Genomic DNA, 25,823 nt, shown 5'->3' with positions numbered 1-25,823 from the left:
TGAAGCCATAAAATTAAAAACAAATGTATTTTGTTTTATTTAATTCAAAGGATACCCTGGCAAATCCTTCAAGGCCCCTACTGATTTAGTGTGCTCGTATGATGCATTTTAAAATAATTAAACTAATAGATTTTATTGAAAAGGCTTCCAGGATAAACAGCCCATTTTCAACTATTGTCTAACCTGGTATTTAAACAATTTTTCCACTTTCTACCACAATTAGAGAATAAAATCTCTTGGTTGGGAGTGATGTGACAGATGGGGAATTCTATCTCTTATATCTTCCTAAGTTTCATTCTTATTACCCCCCCCCCCCCCAGTTCATGAAATAAAGTGCTATTTTCCCCTCCACCAAAAATCTTCAAGCACCTCTATACACAGCACAACCCTTAAATAAAACTGGTTTGTATTTTAGGTTCAATTTCTTCATTCTAGTGGATTCAAGGAGTGATTGAGATCTTTATCACAGATGCAGTGATCTTTTCTGCCGCAATGCTGTGTGCAGGTTCACGATGGCACAGCCTACTTTATCAACACTGTCGGCTAGAGTTCACCCTCTGGTTAACACACCCTAGAGATTTTAAAAGCACTTTAATAAAAGTTAAACATACAAAGCTGAAATTAAACACATTCTAAAAATTACCTTCTCCCATAAATGGGATGACCATTTTCTATGCATGTATTTGGCATAAACTCAACTCAGGATTGTGATGTTTGTTCACTTACACCAAAAAAATGCTGACAACTTGATCTAGTTAATAAAAATTACAAACTCAGCTACATTAACATAATATACAGGAAAATTATGGTCATATTAATGCACAAGAAATACAGATTTTTAATGAAAACACTCAGTACTCTTGTTCATTAATTTAGCCTTGGTTTTTTCTTTTTTTTCCTTTTTTTTTACAAAAATAATATCTACAGAGTATACAGGGCTATACATTAGCTTTTTGTTTTCCCATATAAACATTACACATACCCCCCAAAAGGTATCACTACCTAAGTGAAAAATCAACACAGCAAAATAAGCAAATTTCAAAAAAAAAAAAAAAAGGTAGAGGGTCCTAAACAGTTTCTTACATCAAACTCATGAAATGAGTTGAATCACTTTTAGGGAGGGCCTAATAAGTATGACAAACAAGTTACTGAAGGAAAACCCCCTAAACAAATGCTGCCATTCACAAATTAACTTAGACTTAATTGGACAACAGCTAGGTCTAAGTTGAGGGCAAGGGGAAAAAAGGATAAGCTCTCTTTAGCAGACTGATGTTTTTACCTGGAAGTTCCAATAAATGCTAAATTATGTAACAGGCTCAAAGAACCTGAGAAGTCCAAAGTTTGACTTTCAAAATAAGAACAGACCATTGGTTGAACAGGGACCTGACATCAGGAAGATCAACCACTCATTTGGATGCTGCACTTAAGCAGTGTCTACCTCCAAAGTCGCTTTATTCAACACATGGTAAGGGAGTTGTGGTAGTAGCAATGAAGTTTAAATGAACAGCAGTTATCAATTGCAATTTCTTCATGTTTCATTCTATCGAAGTCAGTGATGACACTGGTATTCTTCCTTGCTCATCTAACAAATAATTTACCTTTAGAAAAATATAAGGATTAAAAAGGTAAATGTAAAGCCCTGCAGAGATGAAATCCAACAGTTTTTCCGATTATTGAGGCATCAAATGCCTGACATTGTATTTAGAAGTATCCTGATACTGTGTCATTGGTTTATCTGCAATCCCACAAGTTCCAACTCCCACTTTGCCAGTTACACTCTCGGGTGAAGCAAAAATACTCCTCTTTACCTGGGGAAATAAAACAGAAACAGTCCCTGATTAGTTTTAGGCAAAAGCAAAGCAAAACCCCCAAACCACCAATATTCATTCACATTTTAAGTCATAATAAAAATATATTCGACTTTTAGTCTTTAAAAAAAGGGCACTGTGTCTGATTTGTTCAGTGTCCAAAAAACGAGTGCTGATGATGGTGCCTAGCTATCCAAAAATACAGCATCTGGGTTCTTAGAGTTTTAGTTAAACAACCAGATATCTAGCAGAGAAGCAACAAGCCCACATGGAAGCAGCACACCAGCCTGTGTGATCATGAGGTGTTGATGGAATCAGTTAACAGGCACCAGAAGACTCCAAACAAAAAACATATTGTTGAGAACAAGGGGAGTCAGAGCAGAGACCTAAAACCCATCTGTAGACAATGGGACATCCCCTCACAGAAGGATCACAAGGGATGAGTCAACCAGGGCGCAGTAAGCACCGATGAAACACACTATTCCTCTGGTTCTTTAAGGCTTCCTCACCCCCCACTGTCATGACCCCAGTCCTGCCTTTCAGTTCTGGCTAGACTGAAGAATGTGCACTGGTACAGATAAGAGCTCACAACAACCATTCCAGGTCAGATAAACCCCCCAGTAACAGAAATGGGAGTAGTGATACCAGGAGGGTAGATGAAGGTGGGGAGGAGGGGAACCCAATCACAATGATCAATGCATAGCCGTCCCGTCCCGCCCCTCCCCCCCCTTGGGGACTATAGAAACATGTGTAAAGGGAGACTACGGTCAGTGTAAAATATGAAAATAATAATTTATAATTTATCAAGTGGTCAAAAGAAGGGGGCAAGGAGCTGATACCAAGAGTTCAAACAGAAAGTAAATGTTTAGAAAATGGTGATGGCAACCTATGTACAAATATGCTTGATATAATTGATGTATGGATTGTTAAAAGACCTGTAAGAGCCTCCCATAACATGATCTTTAAAAAAAGTGCTAAAATGGTATCCAGCTAGAAGCCACTAACTTACAAGCTGTTAATCAACACACACTATTGATACACATCTGCCTTCAGATATCTCCGTATTTTAGGTTTGCAGACTCAAATCCCAATTTCAGCCATGACAACCACAGACCAGCATTCTGCTGTACTGAATGAACTGCTATGCCGGTGGGGGGTGAGCCTTAGGCTGCCTACCTGTGGGCCCTTTGGCCTTCGGGGACCCTGATGGCAGCAGGGTTAGCACAAGGTTAACCGTTAAAATTCACCAGCTGCTGCTCTGCCTAAAGACAAGGCTGTCTGCTACCCGAAATACTCAGTCTCAGAAACCCAAGAGAGCTTTACTCTGCCTTACTGGGTCAATTTGAGGTCAGTGTGTATTTGGTTTGGGCCCTTAAGTTACCCTGGTGGGAGTAAAAATATGGGTGAAAAAGTCAGGTTGCCCTTACTCTGAACTGTTATGAATGCTATGGATATTTTTCTATCCAACACACATTTAGAAGGAAAAATACACCAAGGGAACCCATTCAGTACTCTCTTTGAGTCTAGCAAAGAGCTAATAAAAAATTACCTTTTGTAATTTCTCATGTACGTAAATTCAAAATGCTTATAACTCAGAGATAATGGCTAAAAGATTTTTTTTTTTTGCCTCAGTAAATCAAACTGAGGGTAGGAGGGATTCTGAATTCAAAGCTGATTATCACATGTTTTCTTACATGTACATACCTCTCCCTTTTCGATTAGAAATTCCACTAATGACAGATGTACTTTCAAATGTACAAGGTACTGATGGGAAGGGTCTGCTCACCTGGCCTTTTTTGTTCTTAGAATAGGCTCTGTTGTTGAACTGCTGCCACTTCACCTTCTGGTCCTCGCGCTCCTGCTCAAGTTCTTTTATCCTCTGCGCTTTCTTCAGCGCTTTCTTCTTTTTATACTCACGCTGCTGGGCGAGCATTTCTTTTCTGTGTCGGAGAGAGAGAGAGAACTCCTACCTCAAGACCTAAATACCCCCCTTTGAGAAATTAGCAGTGCAAATTAAAAATAGGCTCATACACTCTTTCCATGAATAAAAGCACCAACTCATTAAGACCCATGCCATTCGCCCCCAAACTATTTAAAACCAAGGGTTGTTTTCTTTGAATTCTAGTACGGAATATGCTTGGGAGTTTTAAACATAACTAACCTCTTATATGTAAATCACATAGCCTAACTATGATGATTTTATTTTGCTTTTTACATAACTTAGCCCATTGTGTTTTAGGAATGAGTTTTAATATTAGTGCAGGTCTAAATCTTTGTCAGTTTCTAATTAGATATACCAGTAAAATGATCAGCATCTGGACATAAATATATGAATGCGTATCTATATAAAATAAAAATTGTAAAAACTGTACTTTTCTTAACCTCTCTGGTCCCAGCTTTAAAAAGAACAAAGCAAACAAGCATTTACTCAGCTCTTCCTGCATGTCAAGAACTGGGCTACATGGTTTACGTCTGCTATCATCTATCTAATCCTCAATCAGGTAGATACTACTATTGCCCATATTTTACAGAGGAGAAATCCGAAAAAGGTTAAACAGCTTGCTCAAGGTCATAATGCCAGATAGTAACAGAGATGGGACTAGAGCCCACATTTAATTCAGTATCACCACCATCTAGTTCTTCATCTGGCTTACTCCTCCCCTTCTCAGATCTCAAGTGACATGTCAGTTTCTCAAAGCAGTCTGCCCAAATCACTACCGTGCAGGTTAGGCACCTCTTCTGTGTGCTCTAAAGTACCCATGTTTCCTTCAGAACTTATTGCAAATGCTTATTTAATTATGCATTTTCTTCTCTAGATTTCAAACTCAGTTGGGCAAGGCCCAATTTGGTATCTCTGTATCACCCACTGTAGTGTAAACTCCCAGCAGCTGGATTCATGCCAAGTACAGTTAAAAATGCCATCGGCACCAAGTAGCTCCAACTTGGGTGACCCCTTCCTGTCAGGCGGAAAGTGCGCCACTGGGGTTCCAACACAGCCAATTTGGGGGCAGACCATCACCAAGGCTTTCTTCTACCGTGCCTCTGGGTGAACACCTATCTCATCGTGTAAACGGTTTGCACACCTAGGACTCTGCCAGGTGCATATAAGCCTCTCAATCAATATTTATGTAATGCCACAGCGCGAATCCAAATGTCTTCACTTTGCCCAAGCATTTAGACCCTATTTCAAAACAAAACCCACTTCCATGTGGTCAAGTCTGACTTTCCGCAACTCAGGACAAAGAACAGGCCCCGTGGGTTTTCAAGGTTGTCAATCCTCATGGGAGCAGAGAGCCTCATCATGCTCCTGCGGATTGGCGGGTGGGGGACCCGCTAGCAGTCCAATGCATAACCCACACGCTACCAGGGATCTTTAGTTAATCCTGTATCTTCAAAACAGTAGAATCTTGGGATTTTGGCTTTCTCACCTCGCCTGAACAGACCGTCTTCAGAGACCACACAAACTTCTCAAATGGGGAAGATTAGGCCCCAAAGCTAGACTCAAAGCCACTTACTTTGACATGGGCTTGTTGCCACTGTCCTCCTTCGCCTTCCTTCCTTCTTCGACAGGCTTGAGGTTCAGCAGTGGCGTCACTTCCGCATTGCCATAGCCAGCAAAGGTGATTGCAGCCGTGCCGTTGTCTTCATCGATCTCCTCGATCTCCGCTTCGTAACACCTGTAAAGATATCATGGCTGTAAGCAGGTGAGTAAAGGTTTCGTATTCAGTCTGTAAGACTTATACTGCAGTGACTCAAAAAGTACATGCGTCTAAAACGGAGGTGTTGCAATAAGATGGCCCTTTTTGCAAACACAATACAAGAGAGTAAGTACTTAGTAACACAAAGTTCTAATCAAAAGATGGCCAGGAAAGTTTCTTATACATGTCTATTGAATGTGCTTTAATCTTTGGGAGAAGAGTTTTCCTTGAGGACTAAATTCAGTATATGTGCTTCACAGAAATCTGAGAGAGCTTAATTTCAATTTAAGGAGAGAAAACACCCAATTTTCCTGTTTTCAGTTTTTTCTCCCTCCAGAATATAAGCCATTCTTCTCTCCCAACCTTAATCTAAAGCTAAAAAAAATAAATGCATTAATAGTAACCACCCAAGATTCAAACTAACTTTATAAATTGTATTAGTTTTACCCAAATAAACAAACAAAACCCACTGTCTTCTCACGAATGCAACTCAGAGTAACCCTCTACACAGTTTCCAAGGCTGTAAATCATTACAGGAGCAAATAGCCTCCACTTCTCCTGGAGCAGCTAGCTGGTGGGTTTGAACTGCCAACTATTTGCAGTTTGCAGTTCAATGGTTACCCAGTGCCAACAGGCTCCATCTTACTTAGATAGGAATACTAAAGTAGGGTAGTTCAAACTGAATAAAAACATCTTACCATTGTATTTCATTATTTCATGTTACAGTTACAGGGGTTTCTACACTTACTGTCCATCCTCACTCCAGGTTGCCATACACTTGTCTCCTACTTTCCATGAGTGCGTGGGCTGAATAGATGCAAAATTGTCGGAGCTTGTAAGCGTTTCAGAAGGTTGAGTTGAAAGAAGGTCTTTCGTTAGTTCTATAACTTCCTAAAAATGAAAAAAACAAACAAACAAACCACCACAATGATTTAACATTATTTACATAATTCACACTGTCAATGACTTTTGAGAACAAGCGGGCTCTTTCAGTTTTGCTGACAACAGCTCTTGCACCATGTAACCTCACGTGTCATTCACGTTACAAAGTGATTCTCCCTGTTTAGAGGCTGACACATCACGCATTTTATATAACTAGTAACTAGGAGAGCTGGGTTTAGAACTGTCTCCAGCCTGTGCTCGTAACTAAATATGGCCTTTCAACAACAAACACAAATACTAACTGAAACAGGGTAAAAGACTTACAGACTTTTACCAGTCATTATTTCTAAGCCCAACAGATATTTCTATAGGTGAGGAAGAAGGTCAAGTATGAGGGGCTCAACTAAATCAAGGTCAATGCTGTCAAGTTATCACTGCCACAAATACAACTGGACCCTTCCCAGGCATTCTCATGGCACTGTTAAATGCTCAATGTCATGCAGAGACACGCACGCGCACACAAGAGAAACCCTGGAAGCACCCTTAATAGTAGCACTGACTGATGCACCTACTCAGATCTCTACTAAAATATTACAAGTACATATAAAAGAAACAAGGATGTTCCTTATTCATTCATTCATTATAAAACACAACCTCCACTTAGGTAAGCAAATTACCAGGCCAGATTAAAATTTTTCCAATTAAAGTTTCTAATTGGAAACATATTAGCACAGCTTCATTTAAAAGGGGGGAAAAAAAGTGGAACACACAAGCAGGTAATACCTCTTTGTGTGACAATATTCTCTCTACTTCAGAAACGTAGTATTTCAAAAGCTTTAGGCCTAAGACAGACTGATTGTTATGACTAAGACAAGTAAGTAGCAATTCTTCTACCTACCTGCTATCTTTCTACTCTGACGAAGACGGCAACTACGCACACCCTCTCTGAGAGCTTGCATACTCTAACCCCATTGCTGCCACACAGCACCTTCAAATGGAATGTTACGTGTTTGGGGAGAAAAACTAGCCAAGCTAAACTCGGAACCAAGTTTCTTCTGGTTCTCACTGACATTTTATGATAGTAGTTGTTTTGACTCAGTAGCCAAGAAAGCTAATTATTACCTCTACTAAAACTTCAAAATCTCCCTGGCTATTTCTGGAAAGAAACAAACAAAGCCCAGTATTTCAGTGCCCTCCCAAAAGAGGAACAGCAATTAGCCCATGGAGAAAGGTCGTTTTTGTGAATGGAAAGACCAAAGATGAGCTATATTAACTAAAGATCTCAGATTTAAGAATTCAGAATACTTAAAAATTCCGTAAATATCTAATAGAATTTCATTAGTTGCCAAGTAGACATCCAAATGGTTTTTAGTAAGAGAGTAACTTACAAAAGCACAGAATTTTCAAATACATAAATCATACACTACACTGAGACTACATTAGCCAGTTTTTTTATTCAGCTAAATAATTTTTAGGGCTAAGAATGTAACTAAGCTTCACTGAAGACCCCTTATAATCACTTATTATGACACAGGGGATACACAGCCTTGTCCTGGTCCATATCAAGGAACCACTACAGCACAAATATGGATTTTGTAGATGTAGGCCTCAGATTTAGAAGGCCATTTCTCTTAGAACTTCCCACTGTATTTTTATAATAGGGAAATACATTTTCGTTAAATAAAAGGATACTGCAAACTGTGCATGTTAGGCACAATTTCAGAGCCCTGTGTTAACATTATCCTATTATTTTTGTAATTCTGAGCATTCACCCCTAATGTTCAATAAAGTTAGCCATTGCTTACAAACCTCCCCACCCACCCACCGCAAACTATGAACACTGTCTATAGTTTTTGCTTGCTACATATATACCAATATATGAAAGAAAAACTATTCCATGTATGAGGGGCTTCTTGAAGGTACATACCATTAATTACTTTTCCTCCCCCAAGTCTGAGTTCTGAAACTGCTCCTTCATTGACAGATGGGCAGCAGCATCAGGTGTTGTGATCTACATATCAGCAGGTCAAGGGGGGTGCACTCAAGCACTCTGCTTACTGAAGGAAGGCGTTTCGGGGATGCAGAGAGCCACTGTAATATATGAGACAAGTGACTTGACCCCTGCCTCCTTTAGAACCAGTTTATTCAGCAACACAGCCTAATATATTGAATAGTCTTGTAAATACCACAGACTGCCTTGGGAGCTAGTCAGCTAGTGGATTTTTACTACACCCACTTTTTTTAAGTGAAAAAAGAAAGATGGGGTTCCAGTAGACTGATGTGCAGCCTGCTGAGTAACTTTTTTCTACTCAGGACAGGTCACAGATCAATACAGGAACCTTACTGGCAAGTCAAAGCCATTGAAAAAAAAGGAGAAAGGGCACTTTTCTGTAAAACAAACTGCATAATTCTACAAGAGAAATAAAGGAAAAGCAGAAAACAAGACAGTCAAAAAAAATTAAGAAAATACGGAGGCCGCAACTCAGTAGTGAGGAACCAAGTCTCAAGAGACTTTTCTCATCAAACGTAACAGGAAGAATGCAATACTGTAAACCATACAAAAGCTGGAACCAGAGTAAGGTGGAAACCTATCAGATAAGGAAAAGGCAAGTATTTACCAAAAGTAGAATGAAATAATGCCACAGAGCTGCCCCTTGCCAAAGGCGGAACCCTTGCAAGACCCAGACAACAGAGCAGCCCCAGAGTTCCGGCTCTTACAGGTTTCACTGTAATAATGGCCCAGGTGTGCTCCAGAAGGCAGAGACGAGACAACAGCAAAAAAACAATCTGGCAGAAGAGAGCCTCTAACTATAGACTCAAGACAGTAACTATTTTTCTGAATCCCATCCGATTTTAAAAGTGCCTTCTGCATTTGTGTAGTTTTTATTAGAGAAAAAAAACGTTGCATGGAAAAAACTGTTATCAAGATTAGGCAATAATAGTGGTCTTTATAATTGCCATCTCAAGAGTTAGAACTTAAGCTTCTAAATCTGTGCCATCCAGTGTGGCTATTGACTGACATAGCATAAAACCACAGATCATCAATCACACTAGCCACCTGTCACACAGCTGGCACCCGTGGTCAGTAGCAGTGACTGTGAATTGGACAGATACGATTTCCGTCATCACAAAAAATTCATCTGGCTACCACTACTACATGAGCATAGGCAAGAGGCTGGTTGACAGATGAATGTCTCCCAACTTAGCTTTACCGGAACCCTAGGAAAGCCTATGTTGCCGATTACAAAGCTTACCAACAATGGTCTCTCTCTCTCCCCCTACAGCGTTTTTCATTGGGCATTTATCACGTCGCATTTCCGCAGCAATTTATCTTAAAAGACTTATTCTAGAAATATTAAAATCTCATGCTATTTCAACCTCCCCTTCTCTCTCCGCCACTTCCACATGTACCTCTCCTACCATATGCAATATTGGCATATGATGTTTCATTTTCTTCACAGTGAAAAGGGACTGCTTTTAAGGACATGCTAGGATCTCTCCTTGAAGCAAGCAGAAGCTCCGAGTTATTCAGAGTATAAACATACAAGCAGTCCGTTCACCTCATCTTCCATGCCAACAGAACATGTGAGCAAATCAAAAGAATGGCCAGGCATCAAATCACTGGGGTTTTTATGGAAGGTCTGGGGAACAGAAGTTTCTCCCCTAAAATCCACAAACGGATTGGCACTTTGAAATCTACAGACCTGAATAACATCTACATTTTGGAGAGCGCCTAATAATTACAAAATTATCCCAGATGTTGAAATAATAACAGAACTCTTATAAGGAAAACCAATTCTGACTTTGAGGACCACACGATAGTGTAGAACTGCTCCCGAGGGTTTCTGAGGCTGTAAATCTACACAAGAGATGGTCTCCCCTTTCTCCTTTGGAGTGACTGGTGGATTCGGTCTGCTGACTTTGATGCTCGCAGCCCGACATTTAATCCACGATGACACCAGGAGTATATAGCAGCCTAACACAAATCTAGACTTTGAACTTCAAAATACTCATTTTAATTCTACCCATATAAGCTCACTCAGAATCCAAATCTGGACCCTATTCTAAGTCAGTTTCATTGTTTGCAATGATAATATATTTACATATTAATAGTTTTAATGAGCGAGGGAGACACTGAAAGGAGTAAAAAATTATTTGGAATACAGTGGAATGACGGTTTGTAGTAAATTAAGAAAGGAAGGGTATCAAAACACTCTTTAAGACTTTAAAAATCAGGTTCAGACTTTTTAAAAAGTTCTCAAATGGGCTGAGATGAAAATTCTTAAATTTAAATTTTGCATCCGTCTGTATCTTAGTCAATGTAAGACACAACAGATATTTACTTTCACAACTCTGCCTTGAAACCCCAGCGAGTTTTTAAAAGCAGGTTCTGAGCCTGACAAATAATAAAGTAAGATCTTGCAACAGATTCAAACAACTCTATTGTACACCTGGCCTTAAATTCGAGCATCTATGCAACAACATTCTTGAAAAGAACTCGTCTCTCTTTAGCCATTTTTCTAGTTTATTTTCAATACTGGATGTAACCTACGTGTTTTGAAGCAGCACACATATACAATTGTCAAGGAATCTTGTATTAAAAAATATGACTTTAAAATTTTTTTTATATCTTTTGAACTAAGTCTCCTTTGCCAGGACTTTAAGAAAAAAGAACAATAATTTTAAAAGTGCTTCCCATTATACACCTATGTGCACCTCCTCTCCTGAAAATCTGAAAAAGCCTGGGAGCTTCAAAAGGTTCATATAAAAAAGGGAACTAAAAAAAATGGGCAAGAGGTTTACCTAAGAAAGAACAAGGCTGACCTGAGCAATATGTGCTTAGGAATACATACATGTATACCTAGCTGGACGAAACTCCCGCCAAAGAGGAAGCAAAATCCATTCAAAAAAATAGAGAAATAATCTTTAAAGCAACGCAACTCCAAGTGTCCCCCATACTTACTTGTAAGTCTTTTTTCAATTTTAGCAAATCTTCATTTTCTCCATTCCCAGATAACGCAGCTTCAACTTGCTGGAGTTGAGCTTTGTAGCTTGCCAGCTGCTTTGCTAGATCCTCGGACATCTGGGAAGGTCGGGGTGGGGTGTAATGGGACAAGGAATAAACGATCAGAACAATGGAAGGCACATAGCTCCCAAACCTCCCACAAAACCGTAACATACACCATATATACTTGTGTATAAACCGAGTTTGTCAGCACATTTTTTTTAAGGCAGTTTTGGTGGTAAAATTAGGTGCCTGGGCTGATATTCGGGTCGTCTTATACTGGAGTACATATGGTATGTTTCCAGTCTGCCACAATTAGTCCTTACCAGTTTTCTTCCTAACACCTTATTTTAAAATTGTACCTCATCATCATCCCCTTCTTGTTTAGTTCAGAAAAAAGTTGCAGGCCAAAGCGCAAAGATGAAGGCAATGGATTCTGATGGTTGTAAACATGTCAGGTAAATCCCATACAGTGAGAGAAGCAAAGACGACGGCAAGAGCTAAGTCAAGGGTCGAAGGGAGATTTCTAAGTTTCCTTTGACACTTATTACACGGTCGACACAAATGATTTCGACTCCCTTAAGGTTGTTTTAGCTTCTAAAAGATTAATCTGTTGGAACTTTTCCGATTCTTTTTAAAGACACAAGCCTATTTCCAAAACCAACTACTAATGCTTCTCAAATAATTACATTAAGAATGTTCTACTTGAGCTATTCAAATATTAAGAATTTATTTAGATGCTCTTGTTCAGAGCAAAATTATCCCACCCAGTCACTTAAATAGTGCCGCTGCATTTTCTGCAGTAAAAACAAACAGCACAAATATTCTCCCGTGTAAGTGTTCCGACGCCTTTCATCACACCCGTTCACTCATACTCTTGAAAATAAGATACGAATTAAGCGTGTGACGAGGATTTAGGAGAGATTGGTCCTTTTCTTAGAAACTCGGACAGGCCGGAATCTGGAAAAGCCCCAAAGGTTTGGCTAAAGCAGCCAGGCTGTTGCCCGCAGCGACTCGGAGCCGCCTCCCGGAGGCCGGCCACCAACTTCCCGGGAAGCCGCACGTCCCCGGCCAGCCCTTCCCCGGAGCGGGCTCCCACGGGGCCTCGGCGCCCGGCCCGGCCCCGCCCCGCCCGACGGCTTCTCCCGGCAGCCTCGTTCGAAGCCCGGCGGCCGCGGCCGGGCCGGGGAGGCCAGGGATCGGCGGTGGGTGGGCGAGGCGGCCATGGCTCTGGCCGGCCGGCCGGCGCCCCAGGCCCCGCGAGCACGGCGGGCCCCTCGGCCTGAGGGCTCCGCTTCAACTCCGAGAAACCCAGGCCCAGGAGGTCGGCTTGCCTGCCCGCCCGCCCCCGCGGCGGGTTACCTTGGGTGGCGCCGGGGCCGGGGCCGGGGCGGCGGGCAGGGGCCGGGGCGGCGGAATCCACGGGGAGCGGCAGCACGGGGAGCCTCCGCAGGATCCACAACAGGCGGCCGGCCTTGGAAAAGGAACAAATCAGTCAGCGACAGGGGGGAGGGGAGCAAGCCAGACACGGGCAGACAGACCACCCATAGGCGGACACGTTCTCGCGATGTTTGCCAAAGCTCGCGAGACTTCGCTCGACGCTTAGCCTTCAGGCCGCGGGCTCTTGCGTAAACGGGCAGGGGTTCGTAGGGCGGAAGTGACGTCATGAGCTGCGCTGGGCGCAGAATATAAATCAGTTCCGGCTTGCGGAAATGTGGAATCGTTCAGTTGCGGGGGTGGCAGGAGGGGCGGGGGCCATGCTTCCCACCCTGAGCGGTAATCGGCTTGGGCCTTCTTCGGCGGGTAGTGCAAGGAAATGAGGGGCACAGATTTGGAGTCTTTATTCTACTGGTTGGTTCTCAAAATGTAGTCCCAGGACCTACAGCGTCAGCACCCTCTGATAATTTATTAGCTATGGGAATCAAGCACGTCCTACCTCGCAACTCCAAATGCAAGGTCCGGAGTCAGAAGCCGAACATGTCAGAAAGCCAAAGGAAGTCGTTGCCCTGGAAGGAGGTCACAAAGGGGAAGGCTTTGATGGAGGCGTGCTTTTGTCTGAGCCGGCCATCCTCCCATGGAAAAAAAAAGGATGGTGACTTGAACCACACTGTCCAATAAAAGCGCAGACTCAAGAGTACATCCCACTTCAATCTTGTCCATCAGTGTGGGAACGCCTTACAATGTGGGAGTATAGCCACAGTATAGCTATCACAAAAGGGATTATGGCCGGAAGGGCCATATTAAGTAATTGATTACATCTCATTTAAGAAGGTCCGAAATGTCTCTCAAATGGACTCTTGCTTTAGAGCCCCCTCCTCTCTTTACAAAAAGTTTTATTGGCATATACTTCACATAGCATACAACTTAATCACTAAGTCATAGGAAGATTTGTGCAGTATTTACAATCAATTCCAGGACATGGTTTGTTTTTTTTTAATCATTTTATTGGGGGTTCATACAGCTCCTCTCACCATCCATCCATCCATCCATGTGTCAAGCATATTTGTACATGTGTTGCTATCATCATTTTCAAAATATTTTCTTTCTACTTGAGCCCTTGGTATCAGCTCATTTTTTCCCCTACCTCCCCCCCTTTCTCCCTCATGAATCTTTGATAATTTATAAATTATTACCATTTTTTCATGTCTTACATTGACCAATGTCTCCCTTCACCCACTTTTCTGTTGCTCATCCCCCAGGGAGGGAGGTCATATGTAGATCATTGTGATCGGTTTCCCCTTTCCAGAACATATTCTTGTACTGGTTGTTGCTAGCTCCCCTTTTCCCCCATCTCCCACCGCCATACCCCTAAGCAATCCAGTTACTCTCACTGTAGATCTACCTATCCTGGATTTCATATACGGAAAATCATACAACGCACAGGAAGCAAAACTAAAAACAAAACCAACAGCGACTAGACAAACTATAGAAAACCATAGGGGAGAACAAAAGCAGAAAGTACTAAAAACGGAAACAACTTTGAAATGGGTCAAAGAGATCAAAGGATAAGGTATTATATTTAACCTAACTACATCTATGACCTAATTTAAGGTGACCAGGCGTCCCGCTTTTGGCAGGACAGTCCCAATTTTTCTCACATCCCGCGGCGTTTTAAAAATATCCCAATTTTTGGAAAGAATGCACGACAAGCTAGGGTAGACGGTTTTTGGCTGCCATGTAGCTATTTCACCAGGATATGAGTTTTATCAATGGTGTCCCACTTTTGTCCCGCTTTACCAATGTTAAAATCTGGTCACCGTAAGTCCTAACTACATCTATCATAATCAGCTACAATGATCTCTGTCTGATAGCGAAGCTATTCACACTCCTATGATCAGGGGAAATTTACAGAAGTCTTAATGCATGTGGGGGCCCTGCAAATGGGTTTTGGGCTTCCACTGTAATCCATAGCCTTGTACAAACTAAGTGTCCACAATTTAAGCTCTGACACCAGCCCTTCCTTCAGATTTGGATTTTATTATTTAAAATCCTTGGATCCCATAGGCTGGTGTGCTTCCATGTGAATTTAGCCCTCCCCCCACCCTTTTTTATTTTTTAGCTCTTCCCCATTGACTTTTATTTTGATATCATATCAAACTGGAAGTTTAAAGAAAATTACACAAAAACTCATATCCCTTCATTTGGATACATGGTTCACTCATGTCTTACATTTGGATACACTTGCTTTATCATTGGATCTGGGTGTTTGTATACACATGTAAACATACAACCATGTATGCAGACTTTTTCCCCTGAATCTTTTAAGACACAACCAAGACATCATGCACCTTCCCGCCTGTTAGCACTTCAAAGAGGCATTCTGCCACTGGACCTCCTTTCCTGACTGCTGTTGTTGATTGTGAATCCACGGAAAAACCCAGTCCTGAGTTTATCCAGGGTTCGTGATGTTGCTCTTGCGGGTCCAGTTGTGAGGACGTTTGTTCTTCTCTATGTTGAAGTGTCATCCGTGTTAAAGGCTGTGGGCTTGGAGCCTCATCAATGTTTCAAATCCTCTTTACTCTCAGCAAGTAAGATGGTGTCATCTGCATATCACACATTGTGAAGGAGTCTTCCTCCTACCTCGATGGCAGGTTCTTCTTCATATACTCTACTTTCTCAGATGATTTGCTTAGCATACAAATTGAATAAATATTGTTAAAGGGTATGACCCTGATATACACTTCTTCATTTTCAACCATACAGTATTCTCTTGCTCCGTTTGAGTGACTACTGGTTTGGTCTATGAGCACAGTTAAGTGTTCTGCAATTCCCTTAAAAAAAAGATCATTTTCTTGGGGGCTCTTACAGCTCTTATAACAATCCATATATCACTTGTATCAAGCATATTTGTGCATATGCTGCCATCATTATTTTCAAAACATTTACATTCTATTTAAGCCCTTGGTATCAGCTCCTCTTTTTACCCTCCCGCCCCCTCTCCCACCCTTGGAACCCCTTGATAAATTATAAATTATTATTATTTTCATATCTTACACTAACCCCTGTCTCCTTTCCCCCGCAGTTTCTTCCCCTCTCCCCCCCCTTCCCCGTATCCTCCTGATATTGCTACTCCCACTTGTTCCTGAGGAGTTTCTCTGACCCATGTGTCCTGAGCTCTTATCTGTACCTGTGTACACGATCCGGGTTAGCCGGAAGTGAAAGACAGGTCTGGGGTCATGAGAGTGGGGGATGAGGAAGCCTCAAGGAACCAGAGGACTATTATGTGTTTCATCGGTGCTATACTGCATCCTGTGTGGGAAACTCACACTGAGGGAAATATCGCAAAGACTACATTCCCTAATTTAGAGGGAATCGAAAGCTAGTATTCCACGGGAGGAAAGCCTCCACTTTGGTACATAGATTTAAAGTTCAAGTACATTATCCTGCTTTAAATATTCACACAGATTCTTTCTATAACAGTTATGCTGCCTTAAAGTGAATACATGGTTGATTATATCTCCCTGTAGAAGCGAACATCCTTTTCTCTCTTCCCAACCCCCCTCATGCCTTTCCTCAATGCAGGTATTCAGTTTCCTCACCTATGAGCTCAGGGACCTTAAGGTAGATACCACCTGCCTTGTGATGCATGTACTGCTGAATATGCATGTCCTATGGCTATCTATCAATGTCCCAAGATAGTAAAGGCGCTTTCTCTTCTCCCAGTTCCACGTGGACCATCAAGAGGGACTGAGGTGAGCAAGCTACCATAAAATGTGTCTGACAACCAAAAAGTGGATGAAGGAAGACGTCGGACAGGGCAAGATATGACAAAATACCCATTTATAAACTATCAAGGGCTCATGCGGGAGGGGGGAGCAGGGAGGGAGGGGAAAAATGAGGACCTAATGTCGGGGGTTTAAATGGAGAGAAAATGTTTTGAGAAACGATGTACAAATGCGCTTTACACAATTGATGTGTGTATGGATTGGGATAACAGTTGTATGAGCCCCTAATAAAATGTTAAAAAAGAAAAAAAAATAAATCAAACTTTGTGTAGTAAAAAAAAAAAATGTGTCTGAATCTGAATGCTTTATTTGACTCTCTCCCCTCTCTTCCTTATCCTCTATTACTTTATTTTCACTGTACAATTGCGCCTACTGGCCCTTCGGTTGTTGGAGGCCGGTTTCCTCTGACAACCCTGGTTGACTCAAACCTTCCTTGGGACCCTTTTGTGAGGGGATGTCCATTGTTTGGGGTCTCTGCTCCAATCCTCCTCATTCTCAACAATATGTTTTGTTTGTTTGTTTTGGGTCTTCTGAGGCTTGTTACCCGATCTCATCAACACCTCATGATCGCACAGGCTGATGTGCCTCTTCCATGTGGGCTTGTTGCTTCTCTGCTAGATGGTCGTTTGTTTAACCTCAAGCCTTTAAGACCCCAGATGCTATATTTTTTTATAGCTGGGCACCATCAGCTTTCTTCACCACATTTGCTTGTAACCCATTTTGTCTTCAGCAATAGTGCCAGGAGGGTAAGCGTAATAGAATGCCAGGTTGTTAGAACAATATGTTCTTGCGTTGAGGGAGGGCTTGAGGAGAGACCCAAAGTCCGTCAACTTCCTCAGTGTATTGCCATATATATATGTACTTATGCCAATACCTTTTTTTATGAATTAATATATTTACATAAGTGCTCACCTATATTCATACCTCTATCCATAGCTTTGCTTCCTAGATCTTTCCTCGGTTTCCTTTTACCTTCCTTCTCCCCCACCATCACGCTCACCCTTAATCGGCCATTTCAGATCAAAAGAACAACATTTACCCAAGAACGAAGTTCATTCCGGTTAGGAAGGAAGGAGTAATGGAAGCAGGAAGAACAGGCAAAACATGGGATAAACGATGTTACCTATCAGAGATGGCAACCAGATATGAAACAATGTGTATGAATGATTTAATAGAAAATGAATTTGGTCTATAAACCTTCACCTCATTCACAATAAAAAAAAGGGATCAGGCTTTGAAGACAGTTTAGGAAGCAACTTTTGGCAAACTTGGGTAGAGGAAGTCATTTTGAACCTGACATTTTCAGGCTATCCTCTTAGAAGGGACCCCGTGATTCAACATCACATATTTCCTGTCCTCCTTCTGTGCTTGCGAAATCATCTGGTACTTCAGCCTTGGGAAAAGCTTCTAAAATGAAATCAATCATCCCTTGCTAGAAAATATTCTTTTTCACAAGTGCGTGTAATCAGGTCAGGATAAAACTTTATTTTTAAAATTGAATAAGTAATTTCTAATGTTAAAAAAGAAAAACTTAATCTGAGTTTTAGCATCCATTGGTGGCTTTCCAATTTCATCATTCCGTCTATATTTATAATTATTTTAACCTGTAAGGAAAGCAGTCTTTATTTCATCTACCTATTTATATGAGAAAGTGGGTGTGAATTATTGACTGGACGATGAATTCTTCACTTATGTAATAATGATATTACTATTGTTAGTCAGGAGACCTGGTGGTATGGTGGTTAAACACTTGCCTGTTCACCTGAGGTCAGCAGTTTGAATACATCAGTCACTCCGTGAGCGAGCCGTGGGACAGTTTACTTCTGGAGAGATTATCACCTGGGAAACCCTGTGGGGCAATTTTATAGAAGCACTGTGAGTCAGAATTGACTCGATGACAACGAGGTTGGCTTGCGTTTTATTTTAATAAATAATGATGCTCGATAAATCTGATGCTCAAGTTGTTCTCAGTGTAGACCATCCTGCCATTTCTCTACAGATACACCCAGAACCCTCTTGTTCTTAGTTGCCACGGGGCGATTCCAATTCACAGCACCTCCATGTAGACTTTGAAACAAACAAACAAACAAACAAACTCATTGCCAGTGGGTAGACCAGCCAAATAGCACAGGGTAGAAGTGCCCCTGTGAATTTCTGAGACGCCAACTCTCTATGGGAGTAGAAAGCCCGTCTTTCTCCCACGTAGTAACAGCTGGGACTTTCTAATTGCTGGCTTTGCAGTTCGCCCAACACATGACCCCAGGACCCCAGGACAGGTACCTGTAGAGCGATGGAAAGGAAATCAGTCCCGTTTGTGAGTGAGTCTGAGGTAGCAGCCAACGGGGAAGAACAAACTACTGTAGAGGGCAGCAGTGTGTAACTAAAATCATGGGAAACACAGAAAAGGTGTGCTTTCCTGTGTGATAAGGCAGAATTTGTTTAAAATGCGATGTCGTGTTTTGATAACTGCCCTTTTGCAGTTGCATATTCTCAGTATGCCAAGAGCTTTTTAATTTTATTTTTTTATGTTTTAAATTGGATGGGGGGTTATAGTTCAGACACTCTTTTTTAATTTGAAAAAAAGAAGCATTTTATTAGCATATGATTAACATAAGAGGCCCTTTCTTGAATATTAAGTCAGCGACGGCGGCAGTCCGGCTCGTAGCAGCCGGGGACAGACCAGGGCTGTTTCTGTGGTTGGGCGCCAACGGCCACATTTGTCCCCACTGCTAACCTTGACCGCGATGTCCCGAGGAGCCTTCTCACACCTGGATACCAACTTCTCAACACCGACCTCTTGCTGAGTTCTCTGGACCCGAAAACAGGGAAATACTTACAGGCGAGCCCCGGACTCGACCCTCAGTACTTGACATCACCGGATTTCGTGGTGAATTGTCGGCAACATTTGGCATCGCAGCTCGACCCAAACTTCCGAATCCAACCCCACGCAGGTGACTGTGGTCAGCAAGCAGTTGGGGTTTGGTCCCTGGGCGTGAGTTGTTAGTTCGCGTTGTTTAACCTTTTGCAGCTGTGTTCCAAGCGTTTTGCTGTACTTTTCTTAGTTTTTGTGGCTTTTTGTACTGTTTTTAGATTAAAACAACAACATGGGTCCTAAGAGAGAGTTTTTTGAAAAGAATCATCAGGATAAGGAACCGGTAAACCGTGTTACCGAGATTGTTGATGACAATTTAGGAAGCCCTTTTGGAAAACAGTGAAGGGAACGCTAACAGCAGACCACATTCGACATATTTATTTTATTTTTATTTTTAGAGAAAGCCAGCCAGGTCCTAGTGAAACAAGGCAAAGAAGAGAAAAACTCCTGAAAAGCAACTGCCAAACAAGGACTCTCTCTCCATCCCGCCTCTCCACCTCCGTGTCTGCAGATCCAGATCCTCGTCCGTCTCAAGGTATGGGCCAGACTGTAGTTGTTCAAACCTTTTTAATGTTGTGTTTCCTATTTGAATTATATTATTTAACTCTGAACTTAGTTACTTTGAAATTTCTGTGTAATGTTTTGTATAAAAAGGTAAGGTTAGGGTAAAAACTTTGTGGTCGAGAACGGATTCATCCGTTTTCAGTTATTTCTTATGGAAAAATTGATTGCATCCCACGCTCCTTCCGGAACGGACTAGCGTCGAGGTCTGGGGTTGGACTGTATGATAAATTCAAGCATGTCCTTCAATACCACTATGGTGGCGGTGGTTTCAGGATTTTCTTTAAATTTCCCATTTCTGTGCTATAGTTTGTTGGGGAGGGCGGGGGAGCTATACCGAATTTGAGGTCTCCCAGAAAGATAACCATTGCGTGTGCTAGGTACCACTCTAAGTTCTTTCTGTGTGGTCCTTCATTTAATTTGCACAACAATTCTGTGTGCTATTACAGATAAACAGGCAAGTATTAACTATGAGAATAACGTTTCACCAAGTTGGCTTTCTGACTTCCAACACCCTCTGAAGTGCTAGAATTCACTTTGACTGATTTAGTACCTTCAAATTCACTCAAATTTATTTTTCAAAAGGAGCAGTATTGAAAACCTTGAGTTTTTAAAACTACTTTAAAACTGTCTGTCAGTTTGTCGTATGGTGATGACTTGTGTGTTGCTGTGAAGCTATGCCCCTGGTATTTTAAATGCCAGCAGGGTCCCCCAAAATGAACAGGTTTCAGCCAAGCTTCCAGACGAAGAACAGACTATGAAGAAGGGATTGGCTGCCCCCTTCAGAGGGAGAAGCCATTGAAACCCTTATGCACAGCATTGAAACACTGTCAGATACTGAAGGCCTAACGAATGGAAGCAGAACGCTGACCAGAGCTGCCAGAGGTACAGGTCAGATTCAGAAGAGGATGTGGAACAAGAGATATCATTGCAGATGTCAGGTGGATCTTGGCTCAAAGCAGAGAACACCAGAAAGGTGTTTGCTTGTGTTTTATTGACTAGGCCAAGGCATTCCACTGTGTGGGTCATAATAAACTATGGATAACTTCGAGAAGAATGGGAAGTTCAGAACACTTTATTGTGCACATTCGGAATTTGTAATGGATCAAGAGGCAGTTGTACAAACAGCCCAGAAAATACTGCATGGTTTAAAATCAGGAAAGGTGTGGGTCAAGATTGTATCCTCTCCTCCTATTTACTGTGTGCTGAGCAATTCATCCGAGAAGCTGGATAATATGAAGAAGAGTATGGCATCAGGATGGGAGGAAGGCTTATTAAACAGCCTGTGGTATGCAGATGACACAAGCTTGCTTGCTGAAAGTGAGGAGGAATCGAAGCGCTTGCTGACGAAGATCAAGGATCACAGCCTTCAGTGTGGATTACAACTCAATGTAAAGAAGATCAAAATCCTCACAACTGGCCCACCATCATGATAACGTGATAAATGGTAACATCATGACAAATGGAGAAAAGATTGAAGTTGTCAAGGATTTTGCCTTGCTTGGGTCCACAATCAATGCTCATGGAAGTAGCAGTTCAGAGATCAAAAGATGTGTTGCATTGGGCAAATCTGCTGCATACGACCTCTTTCGAGTTTTGAAAAGCAAGGATGGTACTTTGAGGACTAAGGTGTGCCTGACCCAGTGGGAGTCCCCAGCTCTGTTCTCGTAGCTTTCCACTTGCCTTCTTAGCGTCAGAGCACTTCCCTCTTTTTTGGCGAGTTGTGCCAGGGCCACCTTGGGACTTTTGTGCTTTTAGAGCTTCAGACTCGAAATCAACCATTTCCCAAGAAATGCTACTTCTTGTTTGTGGGGATTAGACCATAGATAACAAAAACGTTGCACCCTCTACTGAGCTGGCTTTACTTCTAAGAAATCATATAGCATTCTAATCTAATACCAGAGGCTTGTTTTCCCCTGTCTTTGACTTTATGCTCATATTTCTTCTTAGAGTTTCTATTAACATATGTAGGATTATTTGCTTTATCTACAGTAGTATGAAATCCAAATTATGTTTTTATTGCTACTACTACAAACACATTTCAGCACATTTTTTAGGGGAAGGGGTTATTTCGTTTCCCCGCTAAGAATGTGTGCTCACCGCCATCAAGTTGATTCTGAATTATAGTGACCCTGTAAAAGGGTTTTCAAGGCTTTTTAAATGTTTGGTTTTTTAAAAAGCAGGTTTTAAATCTTTACAGGGGCAGGCAGCCTTGTTGTTCTCTCATAGAGAGTTCTTCCCTGACGGGAAGCACTCTACAGTTAGAAGGGCAAGTCAAACACTATACGAACCAATTGTATGATACTGCTTGATGTGATTGAACTATGGAATGTGATATCTGTACGAGCTCCCAATAGAATGTGTTTTTTTTTTAAAGATAAAGATTGAAAGGAGAGAAAATATTTTAAATGTATTTCTAACAGTAAATGAAAATTGGACGCCTAAAAAAAAACACATAGAAGGCAAGTTGCACTATAAAAGGAATAATGACTTAGCAAATTATCAGAGCATCAGTGATCTTTGGACTACAGGGAGGTGGTGTGGACTTTCTCAGTACAGAAGAACGCCAGCCAATGCAATGAATACCGATGGCAACGACAGACGGAGAAAAGCCCCCCTGTGGTCTCTAATGCTTCAGGCAGGGTCATCAATGGATGCTAAAACCCAGGGCTGGTTTCTTGGGGGTGTGGCAGGGGAAGTGGGGCGCTACTAACGAGGAGTGTGAGAATGGAGGACATGTTCTCAGACGGATGTGGTGGTGATCGTACGACTCTTCTTGATGCGATCGAACTGTTGGATTGTGTGATAGGTGAATTCCAGGTCCCCCAAAGTGCTTGAACACTGTATTGACAGCCTGGGACACCACGCAGGGCAGTTCTTTGTGCTGCAGGGTTACCGTGAGTCGGAATGGACTTGAAAGGCCCCAGGTGTGGTTTGGGGTCATGTGATAATGCAACACGAAGAAAGAGCTTCCCTTATGCAGACTTCTTGCCAAAATTGCTTACCTTGAAGATAGTCCAGGCTTCTGACCAAACATACAGTACACAGGAAATACCAGGGACGACTCTGAGCCAGAGGCAGGACTTTCTCTCAGGAACTAATCTAAATCCTTTAAGAGTCAATGTCATTAAAAAGAGTGAGGACTTTCTTAGATGGAGACAAAAACACTGAATAATCAAATCAAAGGACGATGACGAATCTTGGCTAGGTCCCAGACAAAGGGAGTTGTGAAAGAAACCGTGGGGACACTTTGGGAAATTTGAGTGTGGTCTGGATATCAAGTTATTCTTCATTTTTCTGAGATGTGAAATTCTTTCATGGTTACTTATGCGCGTGTCCTAAGTTCAAGTATGTGGGGGGTGAAGTGTCACAATGCCTGTTACCTACTTTTGAATGCTTCAGCCAAAATAGTTGTAATTTGACAAACTTTATATTGTGTATATACATTTAAAAGATCTTTATATAATATATATTCATATGTACATTTATAAGTCAATCACACACACACACACACACACACATATATATACAGAGAGAAAGAAAAAAATTTAAATATGGCAAAATGTTGTCATTAAATCTAGGCGGAGGGTATACAAGTATTCACTGTTCTTTTTTTCCTAAATTCTCTGTACGTTTCAAAGTTTTCAAGGTAAAAAGATGGAGAGAAATGTCCCTGGACTGGCTAGATCACCTTTGAGAATCGTTGTCAGGGACGTGTGAGTGTCGAGTAGGGGAATGGCACAGAGGAGCAGCAGCTAGATAAGGAAGGAGACTGGGAGTTAGCGAGAGTTTACCAAGTGGAGAGGTGATGCCGGAGATTACTCAGCATATGTGGTTATCAGAAACAAAAGCCTGTAGAAAGCTGGATGGGTCCAGGCTGAGCAGGAAAGATGTGGGAGTGGAGGCTGAAGCTCTTTTGAAGGCCAGGAAGGAAAGCATGATTTGCATGTCAAAGAATTGCTTTGCCTTCCCACCCAAGAGGAGAGAGTCCAGATGACCTGGCTCTCTGAGGTGGTGGCAGGAGCGGTTTGTGTTGTTTTGTTTGTCAGGTTTGGCCATGATTGGCATTCTCATATAACAGCCACTCTTGGTTGTCTTAAGATAGTCTTTTAAACCTGGATGGCATTGGATTTGTCTACCCTGAAAGTCCCTATCCAGGTATTTCCCACACATGGGCTCATGTCTCCTCCAACTCCTTTCCAGGAACCCTGGTGGTGGTGTGAGTATTCAAGGTCAGCAGTTTGAAACCACCACTCATTCTCAGAGAGAAAGGTGTCAATGGGATCAGGTCTTAAGCACCTAAGACCCAGAACAAAATCATACCCAATGTGAATGGGGCCGGGTGGGGGGGTGGAAGGGCTGGAGTGGAGACCCAAAGCCCATCTGTAGACAATTGGACATCCCTCACAGAAGGGTCACAAAGAAGAGATGAGCCAGTCAGGGTGCAGTATAGCACTGATGAAACACACACCTTTCCTCTAATTCTTTAATGCTTCCTTCCCCCCACTATCATGACCACAATTCTACCTTACAAATCAGATTAGACCAGAACATGCACACTGCTACAGATAAAGAGCCTGCAACACAAGGAATCTGGGACAGGGATAGATAAACCCCTTAGGGCCAACAATGAGAACAGAGTTACCAGGAGGATAAGGGGAAGGTCGGGGGAGAAAGGGGGAATTGATCACAAGGATCAATATATAACCCTCGCTTAGGGGGGACAAACAATAGAAAAGTGGGTAAAGGACAACAGAGGATGATATAAGGTATGAAAATAATAATCTATAACTTATCAAGGGTTCATGAGGGAGGGTGGGTGGGGCAGGGAGGGGGGGAAATGAGCTGATATCAAGGGCTCAAGTGGAAAGAAAATGCTTTGAAAATGGTGATATGTACACATGTGCTTGACACAATGGATGAATGTATGGATTGTGATAAGAGATGTAAGAGCCCCCCCCAAAGTATTTAATAATGATAAAAAAAGACACTCTCTCAGAAATTCAGGGGCAGTTCAACCCTGTCTATAGGGTCCATTTGCGCCTGCATGGACGCGATGGCCGGGAGCTTGGGGTTTTGGGTCAGCTCATTCACCTAGAGAACGCCTGCAACATCCACTTTGATTGCACATCGAGCAGTCACCGGGGGTGACAAGACTATTTTTTCCCAAAGACATTGACATGCCTTTCCCGAGAAATCTAACTGAGGCCCAGCGTCTGCCCCACCAGGATTATAATGACCCACGAATACAGGAAGCAAATGGGGATGGGTGATGTCCCATGGCGGAGATGCAGGGGACAGCCAGAAACGAAATGGGTAGGAACGATTGCATGGGAAATGGACTTCCTCTGTGCACCTTCACCCAATTCCCAGTCAACAGTTGTTTGTTTGTCAAAGGCCAAGGGCCCAGGATTTGATAAGGCCACACTTTGCCATGTGATTCATTACAGTGTCACCAGCTGGGGAAAGGAGAGGGGGGGACAATTGCTGCTCAAGGCGATGCACAATTTGGAAATGAATCGTGGGGATGGTTGCACACCCATGTGAAATAAATTACGGTCACAAAACTGCACACACAGAAATCATTGAAACAGCAAATGTCTTGCTGAAAACCGACCCCAACCACTCAACGGAGGCCTTGCTGCTCCAATCGTCCACTAGGTGGCAGTGAGCATACAGTCATCTTCGGATGGCCTCCTGCAGCTTGCTCAGTGAGAGGCCTGCGATGGAAAGATTGGCAGCAACTTTAGGGGAGAAGAGAAAGAGCAAGAC

General features: G+C 42.2%; 1 protein-coding gene across 3 annotated transcripts; it reads right to left on the bottom strand.

Moving 5' to 3' along the window:
- Window positions 1–574: 574 nt before the first annotated feature.
- SMNDC1 (survival motor neuron domain containing 1) lies at window positions 575–12,779 on the bottom strand. Of its 3 annotated transcripts, none has more exons than XM_045291643.1 (6): window positions 12,756–12,779; window positions 11,352–11,471; window positions 6,255–6,397; window positions 5,324–5,485; window positions 3,595–3,748; window positions 575–1,808 (listed from the first exon to the last, which is right to left on the bottom strand). In XM_045291643.1, exons 2-6 carry the CDS (start codon window positions 11,469–11,471, stop codon window positions 1,671–1,673), a joined length of 717 nt encoding a protein of 238 aa, XP_045147578.1. In that variant the 5' UTR covers window positions 12,756–12,779; the 3' UTR covers window positions 575–1,670. The 3 variants fall into 3 exon arrangements, with proteins under 3 accessions (XP_045147578.1, XP_045147579.1, XP_045147577.1); XM_045291644.1 differs by lacking the exon at window positions 12,756–12,779 and adding an exon at window positions 8,316–8,479 and having other exon boundaries at window positions 11,352–12,037; XM_045291642.1 differs by lacking the exon at window positions 12,756–12,779 and having other exon boundaries at window positions 11,352–12,059.
- Between the last annotated feature and the right edge of the window lie 13,044 nt (window positions 12,780–25,823).

Source organism: Echinops telfairi, unplaced genomic scaffold (assembly GCF_000313985.2).
Source record: "Echinops telfairi isolate 266 unplaced genomic scaffold, ASM31398v2 ScPeMD7_70;HRSCAF=299, whole genome shotgun sequence".
Classification (NCBI taxonomy): domain Eukaryota; kingdom Metazoa; phylum Chordata; class Mammalia; order Afrosoricida; family Tenrecidae; genus Echinops; species Echinops telfairi.
Note: the sequence above shows the minus strand (reverse complement) of the source record. Positions and strands in the feature narration are given on the sequence as shown.

Coding starts and splice junctions, on each gene's coding strand:
- SMNDC1 (XM_045291642.1), bottom strand. CDS start 11,567: ATGTTACGGTTTTGTGGGAGGTTTGGGAGCTATGTGCCTTCCATTGTT. Junction 6,398..11,351: donor AATTGAAAAAAGACTTACAA/GTAAGTATGGGG, acceptor TTTCATTTTTAG/GAAGTTATAGAACTAACGAA. Junction 5,486..6,254: donor ACCTGGAGTGAGGATGGACA/GTAAGTGTAGAA, acceptor ATATCTTTACAG/GTGTTACGAAGCGGAGATCG.